Source organism: Panthera tigris, chromosome B4, assembly GCF_018350195.1.
Source record: "Panthera tigris isolate Pti1 chromosome B4, P.tigris_Pti1_mat1.1, whole genome shotgun sequence".
NCBI lineage: Eukaryota > Metazoa > Chordata > Mammalia > Carnivora > Felidae > Panthera > Panthera tigris.
In genome coordinates, this window is record NC_056666.1 from 49319636 (window position 1) to 49347548 (window position 27913).

At 38.1% G+C, this 27913-nt stretch overlaps 1 protein-coding gene across 3 annotated transcripts; it reads left to right on the forward strand.

Moving 5' to 3' along the window:
• Positions 1-8475: 8475 nt before the first annotated feature.
• MGST1 (microsomal glutathione S-transferase 1) lies at positions 8476-27726 on the forward strand. 3 transcript variants are annotated; one of them, XM_007082743.3, is made up of 4 exons: positions 8476-8673; positions 14645-14792; positions 17025-17119; positions 27110-27726. In XM_007082743.3, exons 2-4 carry the CDS (start codon positions 14667-14669, stop codon positions 27354-27356), a joined length of 468 nt encoding a protein of 155 aa, XP_007082805.1. In that variant the 5' UTR covers positions 8476-8673; positions 14645-14666; the 3' UTR covers positions 27357-27726. The 3 variants fall into 3 exon arrangements, with proteins under 3 accessions (XP_007082805.1, XP_007082801.1, XP_007082806.1); XM_007082739.3 differs by having other exon boundaries at positions 8477-8704; XM_007082744.3 differs by lacking the exon at positions 8476-8673 and adding an exon at positions 8711-8897.
• The last annotated feature ends 187 nt before the right edge of the window (positions 27727-27913 follow it).

Genomic DNA, 27913 nt, shown 5'->3' on the forward strand with positions numbered 1-27913 from the left:
TATAAATAGACTTCCATATATGTGGACTGCACTAAGGGCAAGTGCCCAAGTAAAGACCAAGATATCACAGTAAAATTTCTAAAGCAAGATGCAGCATGGGTTTTGCTGGACAAAAATAGAGTAGAATATATAGGGGGAAAAATCATTCTGGATCAACTTATTGCCAGTTATTGAGTGATTGAATCCAATTATTGCCATTTTCTTCCCAAGGAGGACTTGGAACTGTCATCAGAGTTGCTCTATATTCATTGTACGTTAGTGGTTTAAGCAAGACATGGCTGTGTTCAAGGGCCCTCTACATTCTCGATCTGTTTGTTGGAGGCCAACTCAGCACCTCTTACGAGTTCCACAAAGAAAATCAACTCCCTAAGACTTTGGAGAGACTTGGATACTTTACTAAGGACTATATGGGGAATGAAAGAGAAGGAAGGTTACATTACACATTGTGCCTGAAATCCTGATGAGAATCCTCATTGGTTACATCTGTTCTTCTTCTGAAGCTCCTCTCTTCCCCAGCCACCTATCCCCATCTCAATCCTTTCTCCAATAGCTCCTGCTGACCTACTGGCTCTGGTTTGTAAAGTTTCTGCTCTAGCAACCCTTTCTTCTTTTTATCTCTCTTCTATCTTCTATAGAGTTATTTAAAATCTCTCTTTTTTAGTTGCCACCTCCTTTTGAGGGTTTCAGGAAAGGCATGAGTTTTAGTAAACTAAAAATTTTCCATAATGCAAATTTTATAGTTTCACATATGTATAACTAGGATTTATTGTCTATTTTCAAAATGTCTCGTTAGCAATTTCCAATGAGTCCTTTATGCTCTTTTCGAAGAGAAGCTCCTTTGGCTACTATTATAGCTGGGTGCAGGTCCAACTTATTTCCGTATTACATCAAGATTTAGATGTCCCAGAAGTTGACCAAATGAAGTAAGAAAGTCCAGTCCATTTCCCAACATTTTACTTTTACTGTAATATAATGCATCCTACAGATGAGATTGGAAAGGTAGGCCGGTTGAAATCATTGTTTCTTGAATCCTATCTTGAATTTCTTGTATAGGAGAGTGACTTTATCAGAGCTGTGTTCCAGAAAGTCCAAATAGGCAGAGCTGGGTAGGCTACACTGGTGGGGACATAAGATAAATTGGAGAATCCAGTTAAAAATTGTGGTAATATTTCTGTAGTCACGTGGAAGGTATCCCCTGAAGGGCACCTGAGATCATTTTCCAAGTTCTACTACAACCTGGTGAAGTATTTCCTTTGTTCTGGACAATTTGTTATTTCTCCATTGGTTTCCCACTTAGAAAAGGAGTGCATTGTAATGTAGGTAGGACTAGTCTGGCCAAAGGGAAGGCAGAACTTCCTCTTTTTATTTAATATAAGAATTCTGATTTATAAATCAACAAAAATAGATTAGTATGAATTTATTTCGGAGAGCCTGAACACTGGCCTGGGTCAATAAAAAGGAAATATTTAAAGACAGAGGCATCTGAGAGGCATCTTATCCATGTTCCCCATCCTTCCCTTTATTTTTTCAATGATCATAGCACATTTCAAGGTCATTTAACCTCTGTTCTTAAGTTTTTAAATCTATGCCAAGAAGGTAATACTTGTCCTAAAGTGCTGTTTTAAGAATCAAATTATCAGTGGAAGAAAAGACCTTTGGAAAAAAATTGAAGTGTTGTAAAAGTGTAAAGGGTAGAATGTCAACTTTTAAACAGAAATTGTTTGGCCTGTGTTCTTGATGGGTCATACCTGGCTGTGCTGAAAGAGTAAAATACATTTAATTTATAGAAAATCTATGTCCCTGTCTATGAATATTTGCTGTAATGTGCTCCATTCTTGGGCTTTTTAAAAAGTTGAGAAACATTTCTATTAGATTTATATGATTTCTAGGATAAAAATTTTAGTTCGTATAAACTGGTAACCCTCTGAATGTTTTCTGAAATGGTTGGAAAGATGTCCAACTAAGATGAGCCAAATCAGATGTTCTCAGTTTGAGGTATGTTGTTCTGTGCTCATCATAAATACAGTACTTCTTAGCATTTAATAATCTCAGTGCCCGAGTCTCCCGTTTCCAGCACTCATGCCATACCTGAGACTTGCTTGAAAATTTGTATTGTTGCTACCACTGATATATCTGTTCTAGAAAGAAACCAGCTTTCGTTTCTAGGACTGTCAAGTCAGGAGCATTCACAAGAGCACAAAGATTCACTCTATTACTGCACATCATAGAACTCATGCCTGTAGCTTGAAAATAGAAGTCTTTGGTGTAGGCATTTGCTTGTTTGACAGTTCTGTTCTAAATTTTGAAACTACTGGTACCGTAAAGTGCCTGTCTGACAATGGTGTACCAGAGCTTAGTCATGCAAAATAATTATTGTTCACGGTTCCTTAGCTGAAGTCAATAGCTCCGTGCAAAACACAACATAATGCAGAGATCTAAAGTTACTAAATCAAAACTGAGAAAAAGAAGACTTTTAAACAGGTTTGGCAGGAAAAAAATGTAGGCTCTACGAGATTTGCCAAGTGATTTCTCTCAGCACATGGAAGGCTCTAATATTTGTAACAGAGGCTCCATGGTAGAAATGATGGGATTAGTACATTCTGGTTATTGCTGTCAGTAAGCTTATATGATGTGAAAGAAGCAAGAGCAATTACGGAGATATTAGCAAATGGTGCATAGTGCTTATTTTCTAAACTTGAAATATTTTCACGTTTGCTTCTGGGAATTCAGTGTTTTAAAGTCTCCAATATATCACCTACACTGAAGGGCTTGGTTAAATTAACCTAAATTATGTAACTAAACTGGAGTGTCAGGATGCCTTCCCTGGACTTATAGTAGCATCCATGAATGAGTGTAGTGGTATGTGCCGGAGAAGTTAGCATTAATCCTACAAATGAAGAATTATGTCTCCATGTTGCCGGCCACATTTGCCAGAGAATCTTGGCGGGATTAGGTGTTGCTATTTGACTGCTTCAGTGAAAGGGATGATGTCCTGCTTAATCCTTGGCAGACAACTGCACTTAAGAATATCCCTTTTCTGGGAAAAACAAGCAATACCTACTGTTTCTATGGAGGAGGGAGAAGCACAGAAATAAACAAGGAGTTCACAGTTTCCTCTGTAACATATTTACCTACATTTTCCTCCAATACTTTCAAACCAATATTAAGAAGGAACTGATAGAGGTGAATATGCAATTATTTTAGGTTTAGCCCATTGCCGCCTTTCGTAGAATTCATAAATTTAAAAAATGTTTATTTATTTTTTTTTTTTGAGAAAGAGAGAGAGGGAGGGAGAATGCATGTGCGAGTAGGGGAGAGGGACAGAGAGACAGGGAGAGAGAGAATTCCAAGCTGGGTCCACACTGCCAGCACAGAGCCCAACGTAGGGCTCAATCCCACAAACCATGAAATCATGGCTTGAGCTGAAACCAAGAGTTGGATACTTAACTGACTGAGCCACGCAGGTGCTCCAAGAATTCATAGTTTTTTAAAATTAATTTGTTATTGAGGGGTGCCTGGGTGGCTCGGTAGGTTTAGCATCTGACTTCGGCTCAGGTCATGATCTCATGGTCTGTGAGTTTGAGTCCCACATCAGTCTCTGCGCTGACAGCTCAGAGTCTGGAGCCTGCTTCGAGTTCTGTGTGTCTCTCTCTCTCTGCCCCTCCCCTGCTTGTGCTCTGTCCCTGTCTCTCTCTCAAAAAAATAAACACTAAAAACCTAAAAAATTAATTTGTTATTGAAGTATAATTTGTACACAGAGAATTATATATAATTTGTATATAGATTTTACATGTATAGTTCATTGAGTTTTGATAAACGAGTACTCTCATGTAGATATCCTGAACATTTCCATCACTCCAGAAAGTTTTCTTAGGTTCTTTTTCAGTCAATTGGTACCCCATCCGACTGCAAATAGCCACTTTTCTCATTTCTATTGTCACAGATTAGCTTTCCTTTTCTTTGAACTTCACATAAATAAAATTTTACAGGATACAGTCTTTTGTATTTTGCTTTCTTTTTTTAAGTGTTTATTTATTTAATATTTATTTAAATGTTTATTTATTTTTGAGAGAGAGAGAGAGAGAGAGAGAGTATGCCCAAGCAGGGGAGGGGCAGAGAGGGGGACAGAGGATCTGAGGTGGGCTGCGTGCAGACAGCATAGAGACTGACATGGGGCTGGAACCTGAACCTGTGAACCATGAGATCATGACCTGAGCTGAAGTGGGATACTTAATCGACTGAGTCACTCAGGCACCCCGATGTGTTTTTTTCTGTGTTGGTTGTTTCTTTTTATTTTGTTTATATTGACCTAGTTAGTATTTTTATGTGAATGTTACCACAATTTGTTTTCCATTCTTCTGCTGATGGACATTTAATTTTCCCCAAGTTTCAGCAATTATAAATAAAGCTGCAAAAAAATTCTTAAACAATTCTTTTTGTGTCTATATGTCCTCATTTCTGTTGAATGATACCTCAGCATGGAATTATTGGATTATAGCCTGGATCTATGATTATAAGAAACTACAAGAGTTTTCCTAGTGTGGGTGTTACATTTTATACTCTCACAGTCAATTTATAAAAATCTCACTTGCTGGGGCACCTGGGTGGCTCAGTCGGTTAAGCATCCAACTTCGGCTCAGGTCATGATCTCATGGTTCATGAGTTCAAGCCCCGCGTCGAGCTCTGTGCTAACAGCACAGTGCCTGGAGCCTGCTTCAGATTCTGTGTCTCCCTCTCTCTACTGCTCCTCTCTGTCTGCCTCTCTCTCTCAAAAATAAATAAACATTAAAAAAATTTTTAAAAATCTCACTTGCTTCACACCGTGATCAATATTTTATTTTCTCTGTCTTTTTAATTCTTGCTGTTCTAATGTTTGGGAAGAAGTATCTCATCGTGGTTTTGATTTGCATATCTCTGAATACTAATGACATCAGGTACCTTTGTATATGACCCTGGGCATTTATATAACTTCTTTTGTGAATTGTCTATTTAAATCTCTTGCACATTTTTCTAGTTTTAATTGTATACTTCTGTCTCTTAATTATTGTTATAGGTATTCTTTGTATATTTTGCATACAAGTTCTTCATCAGATAAATGTTTTGAGAATATTTTTTTCCAGCCTATAGCTTGCCTATTCATTTTTCTTAATGATATTTTTTGATTAGAAGATTTTAATTTTGATGAAGTTCACCTTATCAATTTTTCTTCTCTTATAGATAGTGTTTTTTGTGCGTGGTCTAAGAAATCCTTGCTCACCCCCAAGGTATTTCCCTGTTTTCTTCTAGAAGTTTTATGGTGTTAGTTTTTAAGTCTATGATCCATCTTGAATTAATCTTTGTGTATGGTGTGAGCTAGAGTTAAAGTACATTATTTTTTTAAATATGGCTGTCTAGTTGTTACAGCTCCACTTGTTGAAAACATCCCTTTTTCCATTGAATTGCTTTGGCATCTTGTTGGAAATCAATTGACTGATTCAGTGTGATTCTATTTCTGGACTGTATTCCGTTCTTTTGACCTACTTGCCTATCCTATACCTTTGCCATATTCTCTTGATTAGTTTCATGAGTTTTGTTATTCTTTAGTCCTGTTTCTCTCATTGTAGCTACTTTTACCTTATGTAGGTAGTAGATTCAGAGTTTATGTCAGAAGTTGGTAAAACCCAAAATGCTCCGGAATTATCTCACAGTGTATATATATGTGTGTGTGTATATATATATATAGTAGGAAAAATAAAAAAAATAAGAACTCTGTTACAGGATTGTTGGAAGAAATAAACAATCTAGTATACTTTTATTTATTTATTTTTTAATTGTTTATTTATTTATTTTTGAGAGAGAGAACACGAGCAGGGGAGAGGCAGAGAGAGAGGGAGACGCAGAACATGATCCAGGCTCCAGGCTCCGAGCTGTCAGTGCAGAACCTAACACAGGGCTTGAACTCACAAACGGTGAGATAATGACATCAGCTAAAATCAAGAGTTGATCATGACCTGAGCTGAAGTGGGATGCTTAACTGACTGAGCCACCCCTCTAGTATACTTTTAAAAAGCACATTATAATTCTAAAATAAAATTTGTATGCTTAGAATGTTGCTTATTTTTATTTCACTTTTCTTAAAAGTTCTCAGGCATGTTTACTCAAATCTTCAAGAAGGATATGCCCCATTAGTTTCAGATTATAGGGACACGTTTTCTGTGGATTTAGAAAAAAAAAATCTAAAATAATTACAAGAAATGATGGGCACCTGATCCCTTCCACTTACAGTAAGCCATGCCTTGTAGTGATGTCAGTCCTTTCTGATATTTCTCCTCTGTGGATTTTTTAAAAGGCAAGAACTGCAAGATTGCAAAAGCTTTATTCTTCTAGACCTTTCTGATTTGATTTCCTTTGTCTTTGCTGTGGCAGCTACTGTGCTGAATGACCACTGCTCTCCCCACCCCCAAGTCACTGACCTTTTAAATTGTTTTAATATTTACTAGGGAATTACTTGTCCTGGAGCTTGGATAGGACTTCCCTGAAAGATTTTATTATAGACTTAAAGCAATGATGAAGAGAAGGGTTCAAAGTCTGAACCCCTCCCTTTACCCAAGGTAAAACAAATTGGATAAAAACTTTATTTTCATTTTTTAAATGTTTGTTTATTTTTGAGAGAGACAGAGTGTGAGTAGGGGAGGGGCAGAGAGAGACACACACACATAGAATAGGAAGCAGATTGCAGGCTCTGAGATATTAGTGCAGAGCACGAGGGGGACTGAAACCCGGGGACTGGAACCCATGAGCCATGAGATTAGGACCTGAGCCAAAGTTGGAAGCTTAACCGACTGAGCCACCCAGGTGCCCCAAAGGTGTCAATTCTTTATTGCCCTAGTTCATACCCCAATTATCATTCTCATTTCTAAACGGAAATATTTTCTTCCTCAAGTCTGGTCGCCTTCTTACATTTTTGGCCATTGTCTTTGTTTTCTAGATTATAAACTCCTTGAGCAAAATTATCTGATGCTATTTATCTTAGTTTCAGATTTTAGCATCAAGCCAAGTGCTTTGAATTCACTTCATAAATGGCTTTTGAATTAAATTAATTACTGCCAAGCGTTGACATTGTACTAAAGACAGTGTCATATATATAACAGGCAATAATTGCTCATGGATTATTGATAGCAGGAGCTCACGGTTTCTTCATTGATTAGTTAAGTTTGGATACATTATATAATTAGAGCATCAGATGAGTCAGGTGCTCCTTTCGCTCCTTTCTTTTCAAAAACATGTTAGAACTGCTCAACTGGAATTCTAGAGATAAAGTTACTTAATAATAGCTCTCTGTGCCCTTGTCTGTAATATTATGGTTTGGGCTGTATCACCTCCTAATAGATGAAAAGAGTACTAACCTCCTATGGTGAGAATTCATCTCAAAGTCCGTCCTACTCCTGTTAGTGTTATAGACAGGTTCCAGAACACTTTACTGAGATAAGTAAACAAGTATAATTTTCAAAGATACAGACCTGAAAATGAAGCACTGATGCTAGATTCCCAAATACTCCTACTGAGATGCTTGTACAGAAGTTGTTCTCAGACTTGTGATTAATTTCTGCTTCCTAGAGCAAACTGGTAAGTCTTACTTCCCTTTTTGGTAGAACAAGGACTTGTCCATCAAATCCTGGACAGCTAGTCCTGAGGGCACTCCTTAGAACCTGAAGTAGGTAAAATTAGGATGAAAAAAAAAAGAAAAAAGAAAAGGCAGTATACTACACAGGAGGTGGTAAATGTGTGAGAAGTATTACCAGGAGAGAAGTAACATAGATTGCAAACATAAATCCTTAAACGGTTTTAGATAAAACCAGGGAAGCTAGATCCATAAATATTTTTGTGGGGACTAGGAAGCTTGGAAATATCCCTAATCTAGATATTGACGTTAGAATAACCATGCCTCCCTAAAATACTCCCTAAATGTCCCTGAAAAACCGTACTAAGCTGATTGTGTAATCAACTGATCCAATATAATCTCCTCTAAATCCAGTTTGGACCCTGAACAAGAGGGGACAGAGTGAGGAAGCAAGTTGCTTGGGATCCCAGATTTGGAAGACTATAGGTGCTCTTTACTAAATGTTATATGGTGTCCCTGCCAGCTTTTGCCTGCCACGTGCTCAGGCAAAGCGAAGTTCACTAGAAGGCAATTTTATCAATGATTTCTAATCAGGTTTTGTTTTCTCCCCCAGAGATTTAAATCTTCTATAAAGCTTTAAGCTTTCAAAAACGCTACAGTAAAACCTTTAAAAACTGTTTTCAGCTAACTAGGACTCACCTGCATTTTCCTTGCTTTCCACTCCCACATTGGAAAGGTCCGAGGAGACCAAGGTCCTATACTAACCGCTCACACCCCCACCCCCACCCCCGAATAGGGGACACCGGGGGGGGGGGGGGGCGGGGGGAGGGCAGGGCTTCGACCCGAGCGCAGCGGAGGAGGTCCCAGCGGGGAACGCATGGGCCGCGGTTCCTCCCTCGCACTACAATCGGGTGACTTGGGGGAGGTGCTTCGCAGGGCTGGGAGTCCTGCTTCTGGAGCTGCAGCGCGAGTACCAGGAAATTAGCAGAGTGGGTAGGGCGCCTGCCTGCTGTCCCGTCTGCCCGCGCTGTGAACGCCCCGAGGTGGCAGCGCGACACGCCCGCTGGGGACAGGTTTGTGGCTGGATTCCTACTCGGATTCACTGTACGTGCCGGGCAGGAGATGCGGAAGGAGAGGGCACTGAGAGGGTGGTGGGCGGGCAGTAGCCTTGCAGGAGGCGGGTGTGGGCTGCAGTGGTCTTTGCCCGCGTGAAACTCCTTTGCTCCATTTAGCTGCTACGCGCTGGCTTTTCAATCTGTCACCTCCGAAAGGGAGCTGAGCCCCTCCTCCCTTGTAGGTAAGTTTTCCCCTTTGTCAAACTCCGGGAAAGAAACTTGAGTCAGTCTTGAGTTTCAGTGGTGAGTTACTCATGTTTTCTTCTCAAGCCAGAGGAACGTCCACTTTGAATGGGCCCCCTGGAATTTAGGGAGAATGAAAAGTAGGTGCAAGTTGTAGTTATATGTGAAGGTGCTACCGTTGAAGCAACGTCTGTTCACCCTGAGAGTGTGAATTCCTGCAGCCCTGGGCCAAGTTGGCTTTCCCACCTCCGGAAATACAGGAAAAACTTGATCCTCGTGGTTCACTTTCACAGGCAAGAAAAACACCAGCAAGTCTAATGATAATGAGATAACCACAACGGCCACAGCAGCCGCAAAGTGCAGGAGGACATAGGTTAAACTTTGTAATGTTGTAGCTAGCTCCCCAGTCCAGAGGCAGAAGCTGTGGGAAACTCTGATTTGGGAGTTGAGGCCTCAGACAGTATTGCTGTCACTGGACTGGGGCAGTGGAGAGAAGGGTGCATGTAAATCTCCCATCTCTTTGTTTCCTTTGAAATAGTCCCAAGGCCTCTTGGTAGTCTGGGCACTCTTATTTTCTCCTTTGCCTTCTGCCTGTTTTCTCTCCAAGGGAATGCCAAGTGGGTTGTAATCAAGCATTGTTGTACGGCAGATGGAAAATTCCCCCAGACCCTCAGGTTACAGCCTTTCAGCCATGTAAGACTAGAGTTCTTAGGGCCTTAGAACCAAGCTACACACACCTTTTGCATCCCCTGGCGGCTTTCTGCCCTGGGAGTTAGGGTAGATTATAATAGGGTTTGTGGTCCTGTGCTGTTTCCAAAATAAGAGGACTATGTGTGTTCGTTGACCATCTTTGGTCATTTTTTAAAACGACAAATAGTCCAAATTTGAATATTGCTCTGTGGTGGACAAGTAGTTTTTCTAAGGGTTTGTTTGAGAGCGGACTTTATTAGTCACTGAGGCTGGGAAGGGAGGTCAGCACTGGCCCCTGAGAACAGCCTTACCCCACATCCACCCAGATCCCTCAGCGTTTTCCTCCCGGCACCTGGGTTCTGAAATATAGGAGGCCAGGGCTGCAGTCGCCTCAAGCGGTCCAGAAATTCTAGAATTGATAACCAGCAAAAAGGCCATTGAATTATCTTTTTTCTTTATCTTGTGGTAGCGTTCTATTTGTTTTAGAAGGTGAAAAGTTGCGGAGTCATGGCTCCGGAGATGTGTGCCCAGATTTTTTGTGTGTTTCGCAATATTGATGTTGCAAGGCCACCATAAATAAGAACTTTGTCCTTTTGGCCAAGAGCCTGTAAAGACAAGAGGAATAGTCCATAGTTGAGAGATAGACTCAACTGTAATAGATACAATGGGGGTAGGCATGGTGTTGGGTGGGGACGGCAAGGTAGGAAGATGAGATTGGGCAGAAAAAGACTCCCAGAAAACCAAAGTAGTCTAGAATTCTTAGCCGTGATGGTGGATAGCCCATGATGAGCTGAACACTTAAGAAAACTGGATTCTAGTCTTGGTCCCTCTACTGTGAATTTGGGTCAGATTACTCACTCTACCTCTCCAGGCCTCGGTTTCCTTATACCTTAAAGGCAGAGACAAATATGACTTGCTCCAACTACCTTAGAGTTTTCTAGATCAAGTGACATCATGTAAAAGCTTTTTGAAAACTCTAAAATGATCTCCTCAGTGCTTAGGACAGTGCCAAAGTAGGAACTTATTTACCAAATGCTTATATAGCACTTACCAGGTCCGAGTACTTTTCCAAGATCTTCAGACTTTACTCATTTGACACTCACAAGTATTAACCTCATTATACAGGAGAGGTAAGTAAGTCCCCGAGAAGTTAAATCCCCACCAGTAAGTGGCAGAATCTAATTCACCTGGACTCTAGTCCAGTTCCAGAGTCTCTGTGTGCTCAACACTCTTCTCCTTGTCCCTTCAGAGGAGAAGCAGTCACCTCTACCTTAGGGGACCGAGCCCTACTCTCTGGCAAAAATGATGGAGGTATTCTCTGCTGTGCTGACCCATGATGGACAATGAAAGGAACAGTACACTATACAAATATGACATCATTGTAATATTTTATTTTCTTTTTTTAATGTTTATTTATTTATTTTGAGATAGAGAGTGGGGAAGGGACAGAGGGAAGGAGAGAGAGAATCCCAAGCAGGGCCTGCACTGACAATGCAGACCCCGATGTGGGGCCTAATCCCATAAGCTGTGACATAATGACTTGATCCGAAATCAAGAGTCAGAGGCTTTACCAACTAAAGCACCCAGGCGCCCCGTAATATTTTATTTTCCATAATTCATAACCAACTTGGATTTGTACCTCACTCCTAGAATACTCAAAACACCTAACATTTTACTCTTTTAATTATTAGTACTACTATATTGCTCTCCTCCCTCCTGGCAACCTTTTCTAGTAAAAAGCTTTCAGTAATTGCATTTTGACTACAGTGTCCAGCCATGACGTGGGCTCAAGGCAACTTACTGACAAATCAGCTTTGAAAAAAAGTCTAGTCCGGCGTCATTTTATTCCATGCCATGGATCACTTCTCTATCTCTTAATGTCTTACCTTCATTATTCCTCACCTGGCCCTCAGGTCTCTGAGAGGTGGTTTGTGGTATGAAATCAGAAGCTTGGCATTGGCCCATTTCCCCAAACCACAGACCTGAGGAGTTCAGCCACATTCTCCGTGTTGGAAAAACTTTGTGTGAGGTGCACTTTCAATGTGTTGTTCACATTTAAAGAAAAAAAACCTCTCATTGCCCTTTTCCTCCAACTGCTGACATCTTTGTGTGCTTTTACCACCAGCTGTTCTGGAAAGCTTCCACTTTCTCTCTACTTTTTCTTAAAAAAATTTTTTTTTCATGTTTATTTATTTTTGAGAGAGACAGAGTGCGAGCTGGGGAGGGGCAGAGAGAGAGGGAGACACAGAATCTGAAGCAGGCTCCATGCTCTGAGCTGTCAGCACGGAGCTGGATGAGGGACTCGGACCCACGAGCTGTGGGATTATGACCTGAGCCGAAGTCGGATGCTTAACTGAGCCACCCAGGCACCCCTCTACTTTTTCAATACCAATTTTCTCAAAGGGAAGACCATTCTCTGGGCATTCCACTGCTAAATAAATTTCATTCTGCAAACATTCGTAGAGACCTACAGAAACTGTTTTAGATGTAAAATTATTGTTAAATAACAAAAATTCCTACTTGATAAACTTTTCTCAATTTTTTTAAATTAACATTCCTGCTATGTTTCTTCAGATCTCTGTCCAGAGGCTTAGGGATCCCTTATTAAGCTAATTACATGAACTCTGAGGGATAGTGCAGTTTATTCATGACTTCCTCCCCACCCCTGCCCCCACTAGTGGAACAAGATCAGATACGTTAAATGGCACTAAAAGTATTGTCTTGCACTGAGAGCTTATATAACATTCTGTGCTTTCAAGACTACTGACCTGTGGAGGTGGATTAGTTTATTGTATGTATTTGTTTTTGTTTTTTAAATGGGGACATATAGTTTCTGTTTGCTTAAATCCAAAGTACATTTTCAGCCTACCTTGTAAAACAGGGGTTACTTGAGAAGCTTTGGTTTCTTTATCTGAAAAATGGGAATAATAGTACCTACCCTGTGGCGTCATTGGAAGAGGAAACAAGATAACAGATGTAAGATGTGCCAGCTGGCCACAGAGCAGGCATTCAATCAATGTTAGTTGAATGAGAATTAAACAGTTTGCAGTCTCTCTCTCTCTCTCTTTTTTTAATTTTTGAGAGAGATAGACAGAGTGTGAGCAGAGGAGGGGCAGAGAGAGAGAATCCCAAGCAGGCTTCGGGTTCTGAGCTGTCAGCACAGAGCCCCACGCGGGGCTCAAACTCGTGAACTGCAAGATCATGACCTGAGCTGAAGTTGGGTGCTTAACTGACTGAGCCACCCAGGCACCCCAGCAGTTTGCAGTCTCTTGAAGAAGATAGTACAGTGTAGTTAGTGTACAAGATATGAAGTCATAGGCATGGGTTTGCGTCCTAACTTGGCTGCTTAACATCTTGGAGTCACATTTGCTTCATCTATGAAATGGATATAGATATAAGGACTGTAATGGTATGGTTACAAAGATTAAATAATGCATATAAAGTACATGACAGAATTGGACACCTAGTGAGCTCTTACAAAATTAAGCGTATATGTATGTTGTTTCGATCACACTAACAGCAATGCGTAGACACAGGATGACCAGTAACACAGTATAAGAAGATATATAAATTTATAGATTATTGGCAGATGGATAGAATGATCAGAATTTGATAGATGTCACTCTAGTAAGGTGGCATTCAGGGGTTGAGTTTTAAAGGCAGGAGTGGACATTGCGTATAAGAGACAGTACTACATGCCAAGGGTGGATATGAGAAAAGATGTGTGTTTATGTGGACAAGATAGAAGAAGCAGATAGCAGGGCTGATCATAGAATGAGAGGACATTAAAGAGAATGGCTACCAGACAGGGTAGGAAATTTAAATTTGAAGCTTTACTTAATCCCTACCCACTTTGACTTCAGTATCACTGGTCTATCTTAGCTTTCCTTCTGAGTACATTCCCAATTATACTTCCAACTCCAGACAGATAGTAACATTCATTGCAATGTGAAGTAACCTGAAGGCTTATATAAAGATAATCTTCCTGGGGCATCTGGTGGCTCAGTCAATTGAACGTCTGGCTTTGGCTCAGGTCATGATCTCATGGTTCATGAGTTCAAGCCCCAAGTCATGCTCCCTGCTGTCATTAAGGATCCTCTGTCCCCTTCTTTCTCTGCCCCTCCTCACTCGTGTGCTTGCTCTCTTCCTCAAAAATAAAATAAAATAGAATAAATTAAATTAAATTTAAAATATTAAAGATAATCTTTCTTCCCTTATTCCTTCTATGAAAGTACCATCAATGCCAATTCCTTACTTTGCATTTGCCTAGCATTTTGTTTCTAATATCCTGCTTCCCCTTCTTCACTTGTGTTGGTACTGATGATGACCATAATCATGCTGATAATGATGATCATAATATAATAAACCTTACTGAGGGTGTTCCATGGGCCAGGTGCTGTGCTAAGTATAAATTTATTCCACATGCTATCTCAATTAAATCCTGGCAACAAACCAGTAAGTTAGGAACCGTTACTATTGCTATCTTATAAATGAAGAATTTCGTTTCAGAGAGGTCGAATCTCTGAACCAAAGTTAACCAAATGGTGGGACTGGAATTCAAATCTTGTAGCCTGGGATCCTAAACACTATTGAAATGGCAAAAAGCTATAAGCTGGGTTTCTAAAGCAGGACGTGTATTAGAATTTAGGCATTCCCAATCAAACATTAATGGTGCTACTATGTACATAATTTGATGTTTCTAATGAGATCAGTCCATGAACTCTGGTCTTTTGGGTCCAGCTTGCAGTTTGATGCAAAAATATGATTTTAGTCTCTATAGAATTTTGCCCATTTATCTTTGCTTCTCATACCCCTACATTTTCATTTTCGCTCCATGCCTGTTTGATATCTTCAAGCTTAATGTTATAGAACTAGAAAACAACCTGATACTATTTATTTTGAAATTGAAAAAAAGATGATTTCTTCTGTGAATAAACCCAAGATCCTTTTTTAAGAACAATATAGTTAATGCTGCAATGTAAGTACATTATGTGACTATCAAGTTATTTGGGGTATTTATGTCTGCTTTTCCTATCTTGTCTAAAATATTTTTAAGATTCCAGACCAAAATTGAAAAAATGGTTGACCTCACTGAACTTATGGAAAATGAAGTATTCATGGCCTTTGCTTCCTATACAACGATTATTCTTTCAAAAATGATGTTTATGAGTACTGCAACTGCATTCTTTAGATTGACAAGAAAGGTAAGACATTTAGGGGCGATATTTTCCTTTAAGACTTGAAATTTGGGAAAACAATTTTCTTAATTTACTTTTTTTTTTTTTTTTTTTTTTTGGTAAAGCCCAATGGCACGTTGTTTAATATTGCAAATGCATTATGCAGTCATTTGGTACAGATGCATCTGATATATTTATGGAACAGGCACTTTCTCCTGGAAACTACTAAGTGGTTGTTTTCATTGTGGCTTTTACCTTTTGTCATGCTGCTTAGTATATGAGATTCCTGTATTCTGTAAGCAGATTCCATGCTTCTTAGTGTATGAGATTCCTGAGATTCCTGTATGTTCCTCATATTAGTATATGAGATTCCTGTAGTATCAAAGTTTTCAAGGAAACGTTCTATAATTTTGGAGTTAATTTTGCCTGCTAGAGTTTAGAAAATAGTCATTTTCCAGACAGTTAACTGGTGTCTTCAGTTCTATGACAGGTGAAGGATATACCTTTGGGGACAGAATTAAGTTCTTATGATTATCAATAGAGTCTTTTATGACTGGGACAAGACATTTGAATTTTGTGTAGTTCCAACTTCTTAAGTAGATGCTATTTCTGCCCAGCATTATAAGAATGTGATTTTTTCCTAAAATGGAGGGTTGGGGAAGGTATTAGAAAGATTTTGGAACATATATCCTGTACTCAAGCAGGGTTTCTAACACAGTAAGGGGGGTAGAGCAAAGCTACCTTGACAGAGAAACTATTTTCATTGGTGTCGTCCCTCGTCAGCAACTACTTCCTGGAAACACCTATTTCTCTAGGAGTGCCTGTCCTGAGTTTTTGTCCAGAGACTTGCTTTTGTCTAGAGCTCACAGCCATCCTTAAGATATTTCCCTGTTACTGTCTTGAGGTATAATTCCTTCCCGAGGACATTTACATTTTAACGCGGGCATACACAGACATGTTTAAGGCTCTAATAGGTCCAGGTGTTAGAGCAGCAAGCAGTAAGGTAGTTGCCTACCACCAGCTCCACAGTGTCCTCTAGAAACATGGCACACAGCATAGCAGAAATGTTCCCTGTCTTATAAGGAAAAGAGAAAGGAACTCAGATTTGTGGAATACCAATGATATGTAGCCGTGTGGTGCTCTTGGTATGTGTGAAATCACAGGATCATTTTACATCATCGTTCATATTATCACGGGAAATGAGGGTTAGCCCCCCCATTTTACAGTTGAGGAACTGAAGATCAGAGACGTTATGCACCAATAAAGGGTGATGCTGAGATTCTAATTCAGACTGCTTTAAACTCAAATCTCATGCACTTGCCATTGTAATACATTTGTTTACTTGTTTGAAACATGTTTATTGAACATCTAGTGTGTGCCAGACAGAGCTGACTTCAAGAGCTGATCCTGTATCATGTCCTTTCTCATCAGTTCTCTTCAACATCTTAATCTGAGATAAATGTTTATATCATATTAAGAAAAATATTATAATATTTATGGATTTCTAAGTGTAAATTAGGCTAATTTTGTAGTTCATGTTTTTCTTTGCTTTGAATTATTAAGCAGTGGAGCATACTTAAATATTTCCTAAATGCATTTTTCAAGTTTCAAGGGATGGGGAAATCATATCAAAGAGCATAATCATTGCAGGAAGAAATAAATGAATATATGCCGTAGAACATGTCCTTTATAGGAATGCAATTCAACTTCTTATATTTCACTATATTATTCAACCCAAAGTGTTAATTCAGCATAAGAAAAGAGATACACATATCCTAACAAAGTACAAAATACATTTCCTGCCCCTCACTCTTTTATGTTTCTTGCCTGTTCTCTAACATCCTTGGCTGGTAAACTTATGACTTTCCTATGAACCAGTCAGTTGGAAATGTTAATACCCTTGAGAGAAGTTATATCAACATCACTATGAAAAAAAAATGCCAATTCACCATAATAATAGTCAATGATAACTTAAAATTATGCTCTCTTTTCCCTTTTTGGTTCCTTTTTGCTATTTTTATACATTGGTTTTTATTTAAGTCCCTATTTATTCTTTTCTTTAAAAAAATTTTGGACTGTTAATAAAAATGCAGATTTAAAGTATAGACCCTTCCCCGTGCTTGAGCTCTGAATTTTTTCTAAGGGCCAATCTGGATGCCTGTATTTCTTTTGTTAAAATCCAAATAACTTATCAGGTAGAATACTCACCTGTTATTTGGTATTTGAACAACGTTTTTTATTCCTTGGTATTTGGAATAGGTTTTTGCCAACCCAGAAGACTGTGCAGGCTTTGGCAAAGGAGAAAATGCCAAGAAATATCTTCGGACAGATGACAAAGTGGAACGTGTGCGAAGGTAAACACACTGCCTCCTGAAATTATCTATTTTATCAAAGAGTTTTGGTCAAGGAGCTCAGTGAGATGTTGAGGGTCATAAGAAGAGGGAAAAGCAGTCATCTTATATAGTCCATATAATAATTATGGAAAATTGGGATGTAGAAGTCTCCAACTCTCACTGCAATTGTACATGTTGCCAATTTCCTACTTTGTTGGGGTTAATAACTTTGTTCTGTGTAGGGATTTTTCGAAAGTAGTTACAGGTAGGAGGTAAAATGAGGATAGAAGATTCTTGTGTTTTGTCATCTTTCTCTAGAGTTGAGAGTGTCAGCTTGTGTGAAAGGTTGAAGATACTTTTGCATAAGACTCAAAATGTGGGTGGGTGACTCAGTCAGTTTAGTGTCTGACTCAATTTTGGCTCAGATCATGATTTCATGGTTCATGGAATCAAGCCCCATGTCAGGCTCTGCACTGACAGCATGGAGCCTGCTTGGGATTCTCTCTCTCTCTCTCTCTCTCTCTCTCTCTCTCTCTCTCTGCCCCTCCTCGTCTCATACACACTCACTCTCTAGCTCTCTCTCAAAATAAATAAATAAAAATTGAAAAAACAAGACTCAAAATATGAACATGGGAAATCTTGCCCTTCTTTCTCTCTGTCCTTTGTAGGTATTATGTTTAATGCACTGAGAATTCAATAAACAATGAAAAACAATAAGCCAAGATACCATTCACACAGGTTCCTAATATAATTAATATACTTAAAAAAAACACATTGAATTCTAGTTCCAAGTGTATATTTCTTAATCCTTTCCATAAAGTCATGTAAATTTCAAACTTTTTTCACCTCTACTGAACTGTAATTGACAAAATTATAAGACATTTGAAGTGCACAGCATCATGATTTCATCAATATATGTTGTGAAAGGTTTATCCCCAACGTGTTCATTAACACATCCATCACCTCCACATTTACCAACCTCTTTGTTTTTTTATGAAAACATTTAAGTTCTAATCTCTTAGCAAATTTCAATTACACAGTACAGTGTTATTAACTATAACCACCATGTTATGCTTTAGATCCACAGACCTTCTTCATCTTATGACTAAAATTTTGTACCTTTTCACCAACCTGTTCTTAGTTCCCCCAAGCATCTGGCAGTCACTTTTCTACTCTGTTTCTATGAGTTTGACTTCTTTTCCCTGTCTTTTAGATTCCTTATATAACTGATACCATACAACATTTATCTTTCTCTGTCTGCTTTATTTTATTTAGCATAGTGTCCTCCAGGTTCATCCATGTTGTTGCACATAACAGGATTTACTTCTTTTTCAAGGGTGAATAATCTTCCATCGCATATATATGCCACATTGTCTTTATCCACTCATCCGTTGAGGGACACTTAGGGTGTTTCTGTATCTTGGCTATTGGGAATGCTGTAATGAACATGGGAATGCAGATATCTCTTTGGAATAATGGTTTCTTTTTTTGGATATTTGGATATTATTTTTTTGCATTCCCACCAACAGTGTTCCCTTTTTTCCACATCCTCCCCAGCATTTGTTATCTGTTGTCTTTTTTGATAATAGCCATCCTAACAGAGGTTAGGCTAATCAAAACCATTGCCAGCCAATAGTTTTGGATGTCTTTTTTGGACAAAAATGACTATTCAGGTCCTTTGTCATTTACCAATTGGATTATTATTATTGCTATGGAGTTGTATAAGTTCTTTGTATATTTTGGATATTAACTACCTATCAGATATGTGATTTGCAAATATTTTCTCCTATTCCGTAGATTGTCTTTCCATTTTGATGATGGCTTCCTTTGCTGAACAGAAGCTTTTTGGTTTGATATAGACCCATGTGTTTCTTTTTGGTTTTGTTGTCTTTGCTTTTGGCATCAAATCCAAAAAAAAAAAAAAAATCATTGCCAAAACCAATGTCAAGGAGCTTACCTTCTGTGTTTTCTTCCAGGAGTTTTATGGCTTCAGGTATTACATTTAAGTCTTCAATCTATTTTGAGTTCATTTTTGTGTATAGTATAAAGTGGGGTCCTGTTTTCATTCTTTTGCATGTGGATATCCAGTTCTCCTAACACAGTTTATTGAAGAAACTGTACTTTCTTCTTGTATATTATTGGCTCTTTTGTCAAAAATTAATTGACTGCAAACCATGGGTTTATTTCTGGGTTTTCTAGAAAATTAGTTATAGGAAATTAATTGACTATAAATACATTGATTTATTTCTTTTCCTTTGATCTATATGTCAATCCAATTTGGATTTTTATTTTCTGTTCTTGATTAATTAGTCTGGCTAAGACTTCCACACTGTGCTGAATTAAAGTGGTGAGAGTGGGCATCCTTATCTTACTCCTGATCTTAGAGGAAAAACTTTCAGCTTTTCATGATGTATGACATTAGCCATGGGATTGACATATGTGGACTTCATTATGTTGAAGTATATTCCCTCTATGTCCAATTTGTTCAGAGTCTCTATCATGAGAAATTTTGAATTTTGTCAAATGCTTTTTCTGCATCTCTTGAGATGACAATATGATTTTTATCCTTCTTTTTGTTAATGTGGTGTTGATTTATAGATGTTGAACCATTCTTGCATCTCTGTATTAAATTTCATTTGATAATGGTATATGATTTTTTAAATCTTTTTAAATTAAACTGTTGTATTTGGTTTGCTAGTATTTTGTTGAGGATTTTCCTATCTATGTTCATCAGGATATTGACCTGTTTTTCTTTTCTTATAGTGCCTTTATCTGGCTTTGGCATCAGGGTAATGCTGGCCTTGTCAAATGAGTTTAGAAGTATTCTGTTCTCTTCTACTGTTTTGGAAGAGTTTGAGAAGAATTGGTATTAGTTCTTCTTTAACTGATCAGTAGAATTAACCAGTGAAGTCATCTGGCCCTGGGTTTCTTCGTTGGGAGGTTTTGATTATTGATTCAGTCTCATTACTAGTAATTGGTCTACTCAGATTTTCTAGTTCTTCATGATTCCATCTTTGTATGTTGTATGTTTCCAGGAATTTGTCCATTTCTTCAAGTTTGTTGTCCAGTTTGTTGGTGTCTAATTGTTCATACTAGTCTCCTTTGTATGTCTTTGGTATCAGTTGGAATGTCTCTACTTTCTTTTTTTAAAATTTTTTTTAACATTTATTTATTTTTGAGACAGAGAGAGACAGAGCATGAATGGGGGAGGGTCAGAGAAAGAGGGAGACACAGAATCTGAAGCAGACTTCAGGCTCCGAGCTGTCAGCACAGAGCCCGACGTGGGGCTTGAACTCACGGACCGTGAGATCATGACTTGAGCCGAAGTTGGACTTAGCCACCCAGGCGCCCCGGAATGTCTCTACTTTCAATTCTAATTTTATTTATTTGCATCCTTCCTCATTTTTTTCTTGTTAAATCTGAAGGTTTATCTATTTTATCTTTTTAAAAAACCAGTTCTTCATTTCATTGACCTTTTCTATTGTCTTTTTAGGCTATATTCCATTTATTTCCACTATGATTTTTGTTATTTCCTTCTGCTAACTTTGGGGTTAGATTATTTGCCATTTTCTTGTTTCTTGAGGTGTAAAGTTAGGTTGTTTATTTGATATGTTTCCTTTTCTTCCTGTAGGATTTATCATCACAAACTTCCCTCTTCAAACTGCTTTTGCTTTTCCCATAAGTTTTAGTGTTTTCTGTTTTATCTTCATTTGTCTCAAGATATTTTTTTATTTCTCTTGATTTCTTTAACCCTTTGGTTGTTTAGTAGTATGTTGTTTAATCTCCACATATTTGTGAATTTTCCAGTTTTTTTTTTCTTGTAATTGATTTCTAGTTTAGTACAGTTATGATTGGAATTGATGCTTGATATGATTTCATACTTCTTAAATTTATTAAGTCTTGTTTTTTGGCCTAACATATGATCTGTCCTGGAGAAAGTTCTATGTGTATTTGAGAAGAATGTGTATTCTGTTGTTGTTGGGTGGCACGTTTAAAAAAATGTCTTTGGGTTCATCTGAGCTTATGTATAGAATTTAACTCCAATGTTTTCATATTGATTTTATGTCTGGATAATCTTTCCATTGTTATTTTTTAAATTTTATTTATTTTGGGGGGGCAGAGAGAGAGGGAGAGACAGAATCTTAAGCTGATAGTGAGGAGCCTGACACAGAGCTCAAACCCACAAACTGTGAGATCATGACCTGAGCCAATAATCAAGAGTCGGATGCTTAATCGACTGAGCCACCCAGGTGTCCCTGGATGATCTATCCATTGTTGAAAGTGGGGTATTAAAATCCCCTACTATTATTACTATATTTTCATTTCTCCCTTTTGGTCTGTTAATATTTGCTTTATATATTTAGATGCTTCTATGATAGGTGTATAAATATTTACTAATGTTATATCCTCTGGATGAATTGACCTCTTTCATCATTATATAATGGCTTTCTTTATCTCTTATAATCTTTAGCTTGAAGCCTGTTTTGTCTGATATAAGTGTAGCTATTCCTGCTTTCTTTTGTGTTCCATTTCCATGGAATATCTTTTTCCATCCCTTCACTTTCAGTCTATGTGTCCTTAAAGCAGAAATGAGTCTTTTGTAGGCAGCATCTAGTTTTATCTTGTTGTTGTTTTTTTTATCCATTCATTCTGTATCTTTTGTTATAGTTACTTATACTACTTTCGTCTTTTAATCTTTTCTTTTTTAATTTTTTTTTAGTGTTTAATTTTGAAAGAGAGAGAGAGAGAGAGAGACAGAGCACGAGCAGGGGAGGGGAAGAGGGAGAGGGAGACACAGAATCCGAAGCAGGGTCCAGGCTCTGAGCTGTCAGCACAGAGCCTGACGTGGGGCTCAAACCTACAGACCATGAGATAATGACCTGAGCTGAAGTCGGTCACTTAACCGACTGAGCCACCCAGGTGACTGTCTTCTAGTCTTTATACTAGAGTTATGTGATTTACCCACCATCATTACATTAGTATATTTTGAATTTAATTATATTTGCTTTTGCTGATGAGTTTTATACTTTCATACATTTTCTTCTTACTAATTGCTGTCCTTTTGTTTCAGCTTAAAGAACACCCTTTAATATTTCTAGCTGCTTTAGTGGTGATGAACACTTTCAGCTTTTATTTGGAAAACTCTTATCTCTTCTTCAATCTGAAGGACAACTTTGTCAGGTATAGGATTCCTGATGGCAGGTTTTTTATTGTTGTTGTTGTTATTTTTTTTCTTTTAAAACAGTAGAATATATCATCCACTCCCTTCTGCCTTGTAGTTTCTAGTAAAAAATATTCTGATAGTCTTATAGGGTTCCTTTGTATAAAACAACCTGCTTTTCTCTTGCTGGTTTTAAGAGTCTCTCCTGTCTTTAACTTTTGGTAATTTACTTATAATGTGTTTCAGTGTGGGTCTCTTTGGATTCATATTTTTTTGTAGTTTCTGAGGTTCCTGTATCTGGATATCTGTTTATTTCTCCAGGTTAGGGAAGGTGTTAACCATTATTTTTTGGGCTAAGCTTTCTGCCCCCTTTTCACCCTCTTCTACTTCTGGGACCTCCATAATACATACATACATACATACATACATACATACATACATACATAAAATTAATGTTTTTAATTATATTCCATAAGTTCCATAAACTATATTTACTTTTTCATTATTTTTTTTCTTTTTGTGCCTATAATTGGATGAATTCCACTGCTATGTCTTCAAGTTTACTGATCCTTTATTCTACTTGATCTAGTCTGTTGATGAACCACTTTATTGAATTTTTAAATTCAGTTACTGTATTCTTCTGCTCTGTGTTTTCTTTTAGGCACTTTTTAATATTTTCTATTTCTGTTGTAAATCTAGCTTTGTTCATGCATTTCTCTCCTGACCTTACTGAGCATCTTATGATCATTATTTTGAACTCTGTATTAAGTAAATCTAGTTATTTCTGTTTCATTAAGATCTGTTCCTGTAGATTTATCTTGTTCTTTGGTTTGAAACATATTCTTCTGTTTTTTCGTCTTCCTTGGCACTGTGTTGGTTTCTGTGCATTAGATAAAACAACCACTTCTCTCAGTCTTGACAGAGTGGTCTCATGTAGGAAATGAACCTTGTTAATTATCCTAGCCTGAGCCCTGTTTTCTCTCAGACCTTCGTGACAGTCCAAGCTGCCATCTTTGTTTTTACTGGCCCCCAATAGTTCAAGGTATGTCAAGATTTGTCAAGTGTTCCAAAGGGAGGATCACAGTCAACATTTAAATATAAGCTAATTGGAAGCTGGACATTTAAGTAACAGCTGGGAAAGTATGTAGTTATGCCCCTTCTAAGGAGATACTGGGGTTTGGGCATTTTAGTCAACTCCATCTGTGCTGGGCTTGCGTATAGCCATGTGGACAGATAGCCGAAGTGACTGCTTGAGCTTGTGGAGAACTGATTCTTTGTTTGCTATGTTTTGTGGGAATAAAATCTAACTAACTAACTCATGACTGTTAGTGCTGATCAGGGCCAGGTGACCCAGGGACCCCTCCCTAGGACTGCAGCCATAAAGGTTGGGGTGCATACATGTGTATAAACTCCTTCCAGGGAGATAGTGGTGACTGGGATCAAGCTAGAGAGAGAAGGCCAGGGAGGTATCCGCCGGCTTCCCTGGTTTCTACAAAGGATCAAAGACTGAACCTAGATACAAGAGTGCTGATGCTTAGGCAGTAGATTTCAAAGTATGTAGTTGCAGACCTTTAAGAGAAAGACTGGGAGATGGACAATTTTGCCTGCTCCCTCTGTGCTGACACACAAGTCTTGTACATCCCTTAACTTCTCTATTTTATTTGTTGTAAGTCTCGTGGGTCTTTGAGATGCAATCCTCAGTAATTTTCAGAGCAAGATATTTTGGGGGTTCTGTCCTGGGGTGAGAGTCTTAAATGTTTGGGCACTAAATGTGAAGTCCAAACCCACTCCTCCTCAGGAAGAAGCTGGGAGTTGGAAATTCCCTCTCAGTTGTGTGACAGTAAGCTGGGGGTAGGGTTTATGGCAAGACTGTGTCTCAGCCTTAAAGATGGGTATTGTTCAATGTCTAGGAGTCACGCAGTTGTTTTCTGGATTTCTTTCAGATGTAATTACTTTGTGTGGAGCTCTACATTTGATGTGGCTGTGGAAGGGAGGGAGTTCAGGAGCCTCCTGTGTCACCATCTTGGCTGTCCCTTTTTCACCCACAGAATTTTTGTTGTTGTTGGGATTCTATTACTGATCTATTAATTACCGTGTCCTAACACTGAAACATCAAAGTTATATATCAATTTCTCATTTAGTGTATTCTTTTCTCTTTTTTTTAATGTTTATTTATTTTTGAGAGAGAGAGATACAGAGCATGAGCAGGGAAGGGACAGAGAGGGGGATATACTGAATCTGAAGCAGGCTCCAGGCTCTGAGCTGTCAGCACAGAGCCTAACACAGGGCTGAGGCTCACAAACCACAAGGTCATGACCTGAGCTGAAGTCGGATGCTTAATCGACTGAGCTACCCAGGCGCCCCACATCTAGTATTTTCTAATGCTCATCCACACATGGTGCAATTCTAGGCACATTTCAAGGAATAAGTAAACTTACATAAAATTAAAGAAACAATGAAGTGTTTTCACAACCATACTCAAACATACAGATAGTTAGTTTTGTGGCGAATAGTTAAGATAGGAAACATCATGAGTATAGCTGATGGCACCACTTCTGTTTGGTGAATATGAAGAGTGAAATGGATACTGAAATAAGAAACATTTACTTCTGTAATTCAGGTATCAGTTAGAGTCTCTAGTCCCTTTAGGATCTAGATCATATTTACATTATCACATTTTTGATTCCTAGTGAGAGTCTGAAACCTCTCCCAAGATTTCTGCAGATTCCCTGTCAGTCTGGTCCCTACATTTGTGCATGTTTCCGTTGTCTACATTTTGTGAGACTAGCATAAACTTGGCTCTTCCCTCAACTCTCGACAAACCAACTTAAGAAATGTGGCTAAAATAGACTTGACTAAATTGAGTCACGTTACGGCAACGCAAACATTTCAAGTTGTAGGTTAGACAGAGCTCTGACGGTGTCCTTCAGCGGCCTCTCCCTGGGAAGTTGCACTGTACCTTCTTTGCTTTGGATGATGCCCAGCAGGACATCATTTTGCAGGCTCTGCTTTTGCCCCATGCATTCTCTTGTTCTACCAGTACCAAAATGAAATTCACATTTTTTTCTTATGCAAAAATTCAATCCCAAGTTATTTATTAAACAAGAATGTTTTTCTTCTAAGAAGTCTGTGCTAGATAGCATGAATAAAATTTTAGCCTCTGCTTCACTTAGTTATATATTTGTTAAGTTAGCAGTCCTGCAGAGTAAATCAGCCAGTCTTAAAAATGGACTGTGTCAAGCGTGTGGATCTAAAATAGTTTCAGGACAGAGAATCAATGTGAAAATTTCAAACTGTATCAGAAAATTATAAGTGTTATGGTGAAAAAGAATAAACTTTAGAAAAGGTGAGTAATGCTTTGTGGAGTTACTAAGAAGGTAATCACATCCATGATGCTAATCATGACCCTATACTCATAACATTGCCCGGGACTTGAAAGTGATAACAATTAGACTCTCAATAGCATTAGTAAGTTTGAAGGGAAGATCCAAGTGTCATGTGTGAAAGCTTAATGAAAGATATTTTATTATGAGATTTTAGAGACTTCCCCACTTTCCCTTCCCATTCCCACCCCCCATGTCCATTGTACTTCCAGAGGAGAAAGCCATTATTGAAGCTGATCTTCTAGAAAGCCATTATTGAAGCTGATCTTCTAGTCAGGTTGTGAATAACCATTGACCTTAGTTCTGAAAGGAGTCCGTATCCTTAGAGATGCAGCGAATGTGTGCACAGCGCCCCCTGGTGATCAGACACTGGGTTTTCAGTGTGGAGACAGGAGAAAGCGTCTCCAAGAAAGACTGTCGGGTTTCCTGTTGTAATTTTTGAGACTTTATCGACCCCACCAAAAAGTTTCTAGTAACAATTCGCCATTGGAGATACTTTGCAGATAAAGATTTTCCAGAATCTCCCCATTTCGTTTTTAACCTTGACTTTTTTTTCTTTTCATTACTTCCACATGTAAAGCTATTTCTATTAGTATAGAAATATGTAAATTTCCACATGTAAATCCAATGTCAGGGACTGAGTGGGGCTACAAATGAAGTGAAATGAAGTATGCTTTCAGTATGCAATACTGAAAAAATTGATATCGATGACATAATTAAAAACATAAAGTAATATGTCTTGGAAATGTTAAGATAAATGAATGGCTTAAAGTAAGTTACTTGCATTTGGGCAGACAGAAATCAGTGATGATTAGAAAACATTTTACATATGTATTTATTTAATCCTATCTCACCATGTTCTGGAAAGAATTTGAGACCATATATACATTCAATACAAGATAAAAGGAAAGTTGCAAGGTAATCAGAGCAGCTGGAGAAATAAAGGGTACCATTCAAAAGGAAAAGAAGGAAGGCTTGGCTTTGGTATATAGGGAAAGGAGAGATGTTTAGAATATACTACTTTCAAAGGCAGAGAATCCCCTTTCCCTCAGAGTGCTTAATCAAGTCTAGGTGATACTCACTGGGGATTCTGCTAAGGGACTGATGCATGGGCTAGGAGTTGAACTAGATGGCTTCCCTTCTGGCCCCAGTGCATGAACAAAGCATTCACTGAGACATTATTGTGTGTGTATCACTGTCACTGCTTCTATTGGGATAATATAAAAGAGCTTTAAGACTGATATTCCTGAAAGTGCAAAGTGTCTTCATTATTATGTTGAGATACACTAATGATAGAAACAAAAATAATGATATGTTAAATAAAAGCCAGATGGTTAAAGGGCAAGGCAATTTAAACAAAAATGAAATAAATACGCATTTTAAAAAATCCGTTTAGTTTTAAAAGAAATGGAAAAATGAATATATGTCTACTGATTTTGAAAGTAGTGTTTTGCTAATTTCCCACAGAGCTCACCTGAATGACCTTGAAAACATTGTGCCATTTCTTGGTATTGGCCTTCTGTATTCCTTGAGTGGTCCAGATCTCTCTACAGCCATCCTGCACTTCAGACTCTTTGTTGGAGCACGGATCTACCACACAGTCGCGTATTTGACACCCCTTCCCCAGCCAAATCGTGCTTTGGCTTTCTTTCTTGGCTATGGAGTTACTTTTTCAATGGCTTACAGGTTGCTAAAGAGTAGATTGTACCTGTAAGGAGAATCCTACAACTCATCATCCAGTTATTTTCTAAGAATTCTGTACTTCCAATTTATGATGATTTTTTTTTTTGTTTTTAGATTTTAAGTGGGAGGGGAGCAGAGAAATTTAGATGGGGCAGACAGCCTGAATATTAACATGACCAATATCCTTTATTCTTATGCTTGTACTGAAATTTTAACACAATTCTTAAGTCTTTTGATTTCCTATTTAAGTGCCTTGTGATAAATTCAGATTATAATTTGTAACATTCATTCAACATTTAATATTTTAAATCTATAAAAAGGGTGAGTGTATGTATGATACCCCTGTATTTCAATATTGCTGAAACAGACATATGAAATAAAGAATTTGAAGAATAGTTTAATTTGGTTTAATTTTTCCCATCTTATATTTTCAAAAGTTTTAAACCTATAGGAAAGTGGAAAAGTAGTACAATGCTCCTTTATATATGTTTCACCCAAGTTTACCAACTGTTAACATTTTTCTTACTTGCTTTCACTCTCTCACTCAATGTTTTTTTCTGAATCATTTCAAAGTAGGTTGCAGAAATC

Coding starts and splice junctions, on each gene's coding strand:
- MGST1 (XM_007082743.3), top strand. CDS start 14,667: ATGGTTGACCTCACTGAACTTATGGAAAATGAAGTATTCATGGCCTTT. Junction 14,793..17,024: donor TCTTTAGATTGACAAGAAAG/GTAAGACATTTA, acceptor TATTTGGAATAG/GTTTTTGCCAACCCAGAAGA. Junction 17,120..27,109: donor AAAGTGGAACGTGTGCGAAG/GTAAACACACTG, acceptor AATTTCCCACAG/AGCTCACCTGAATGACCTTG.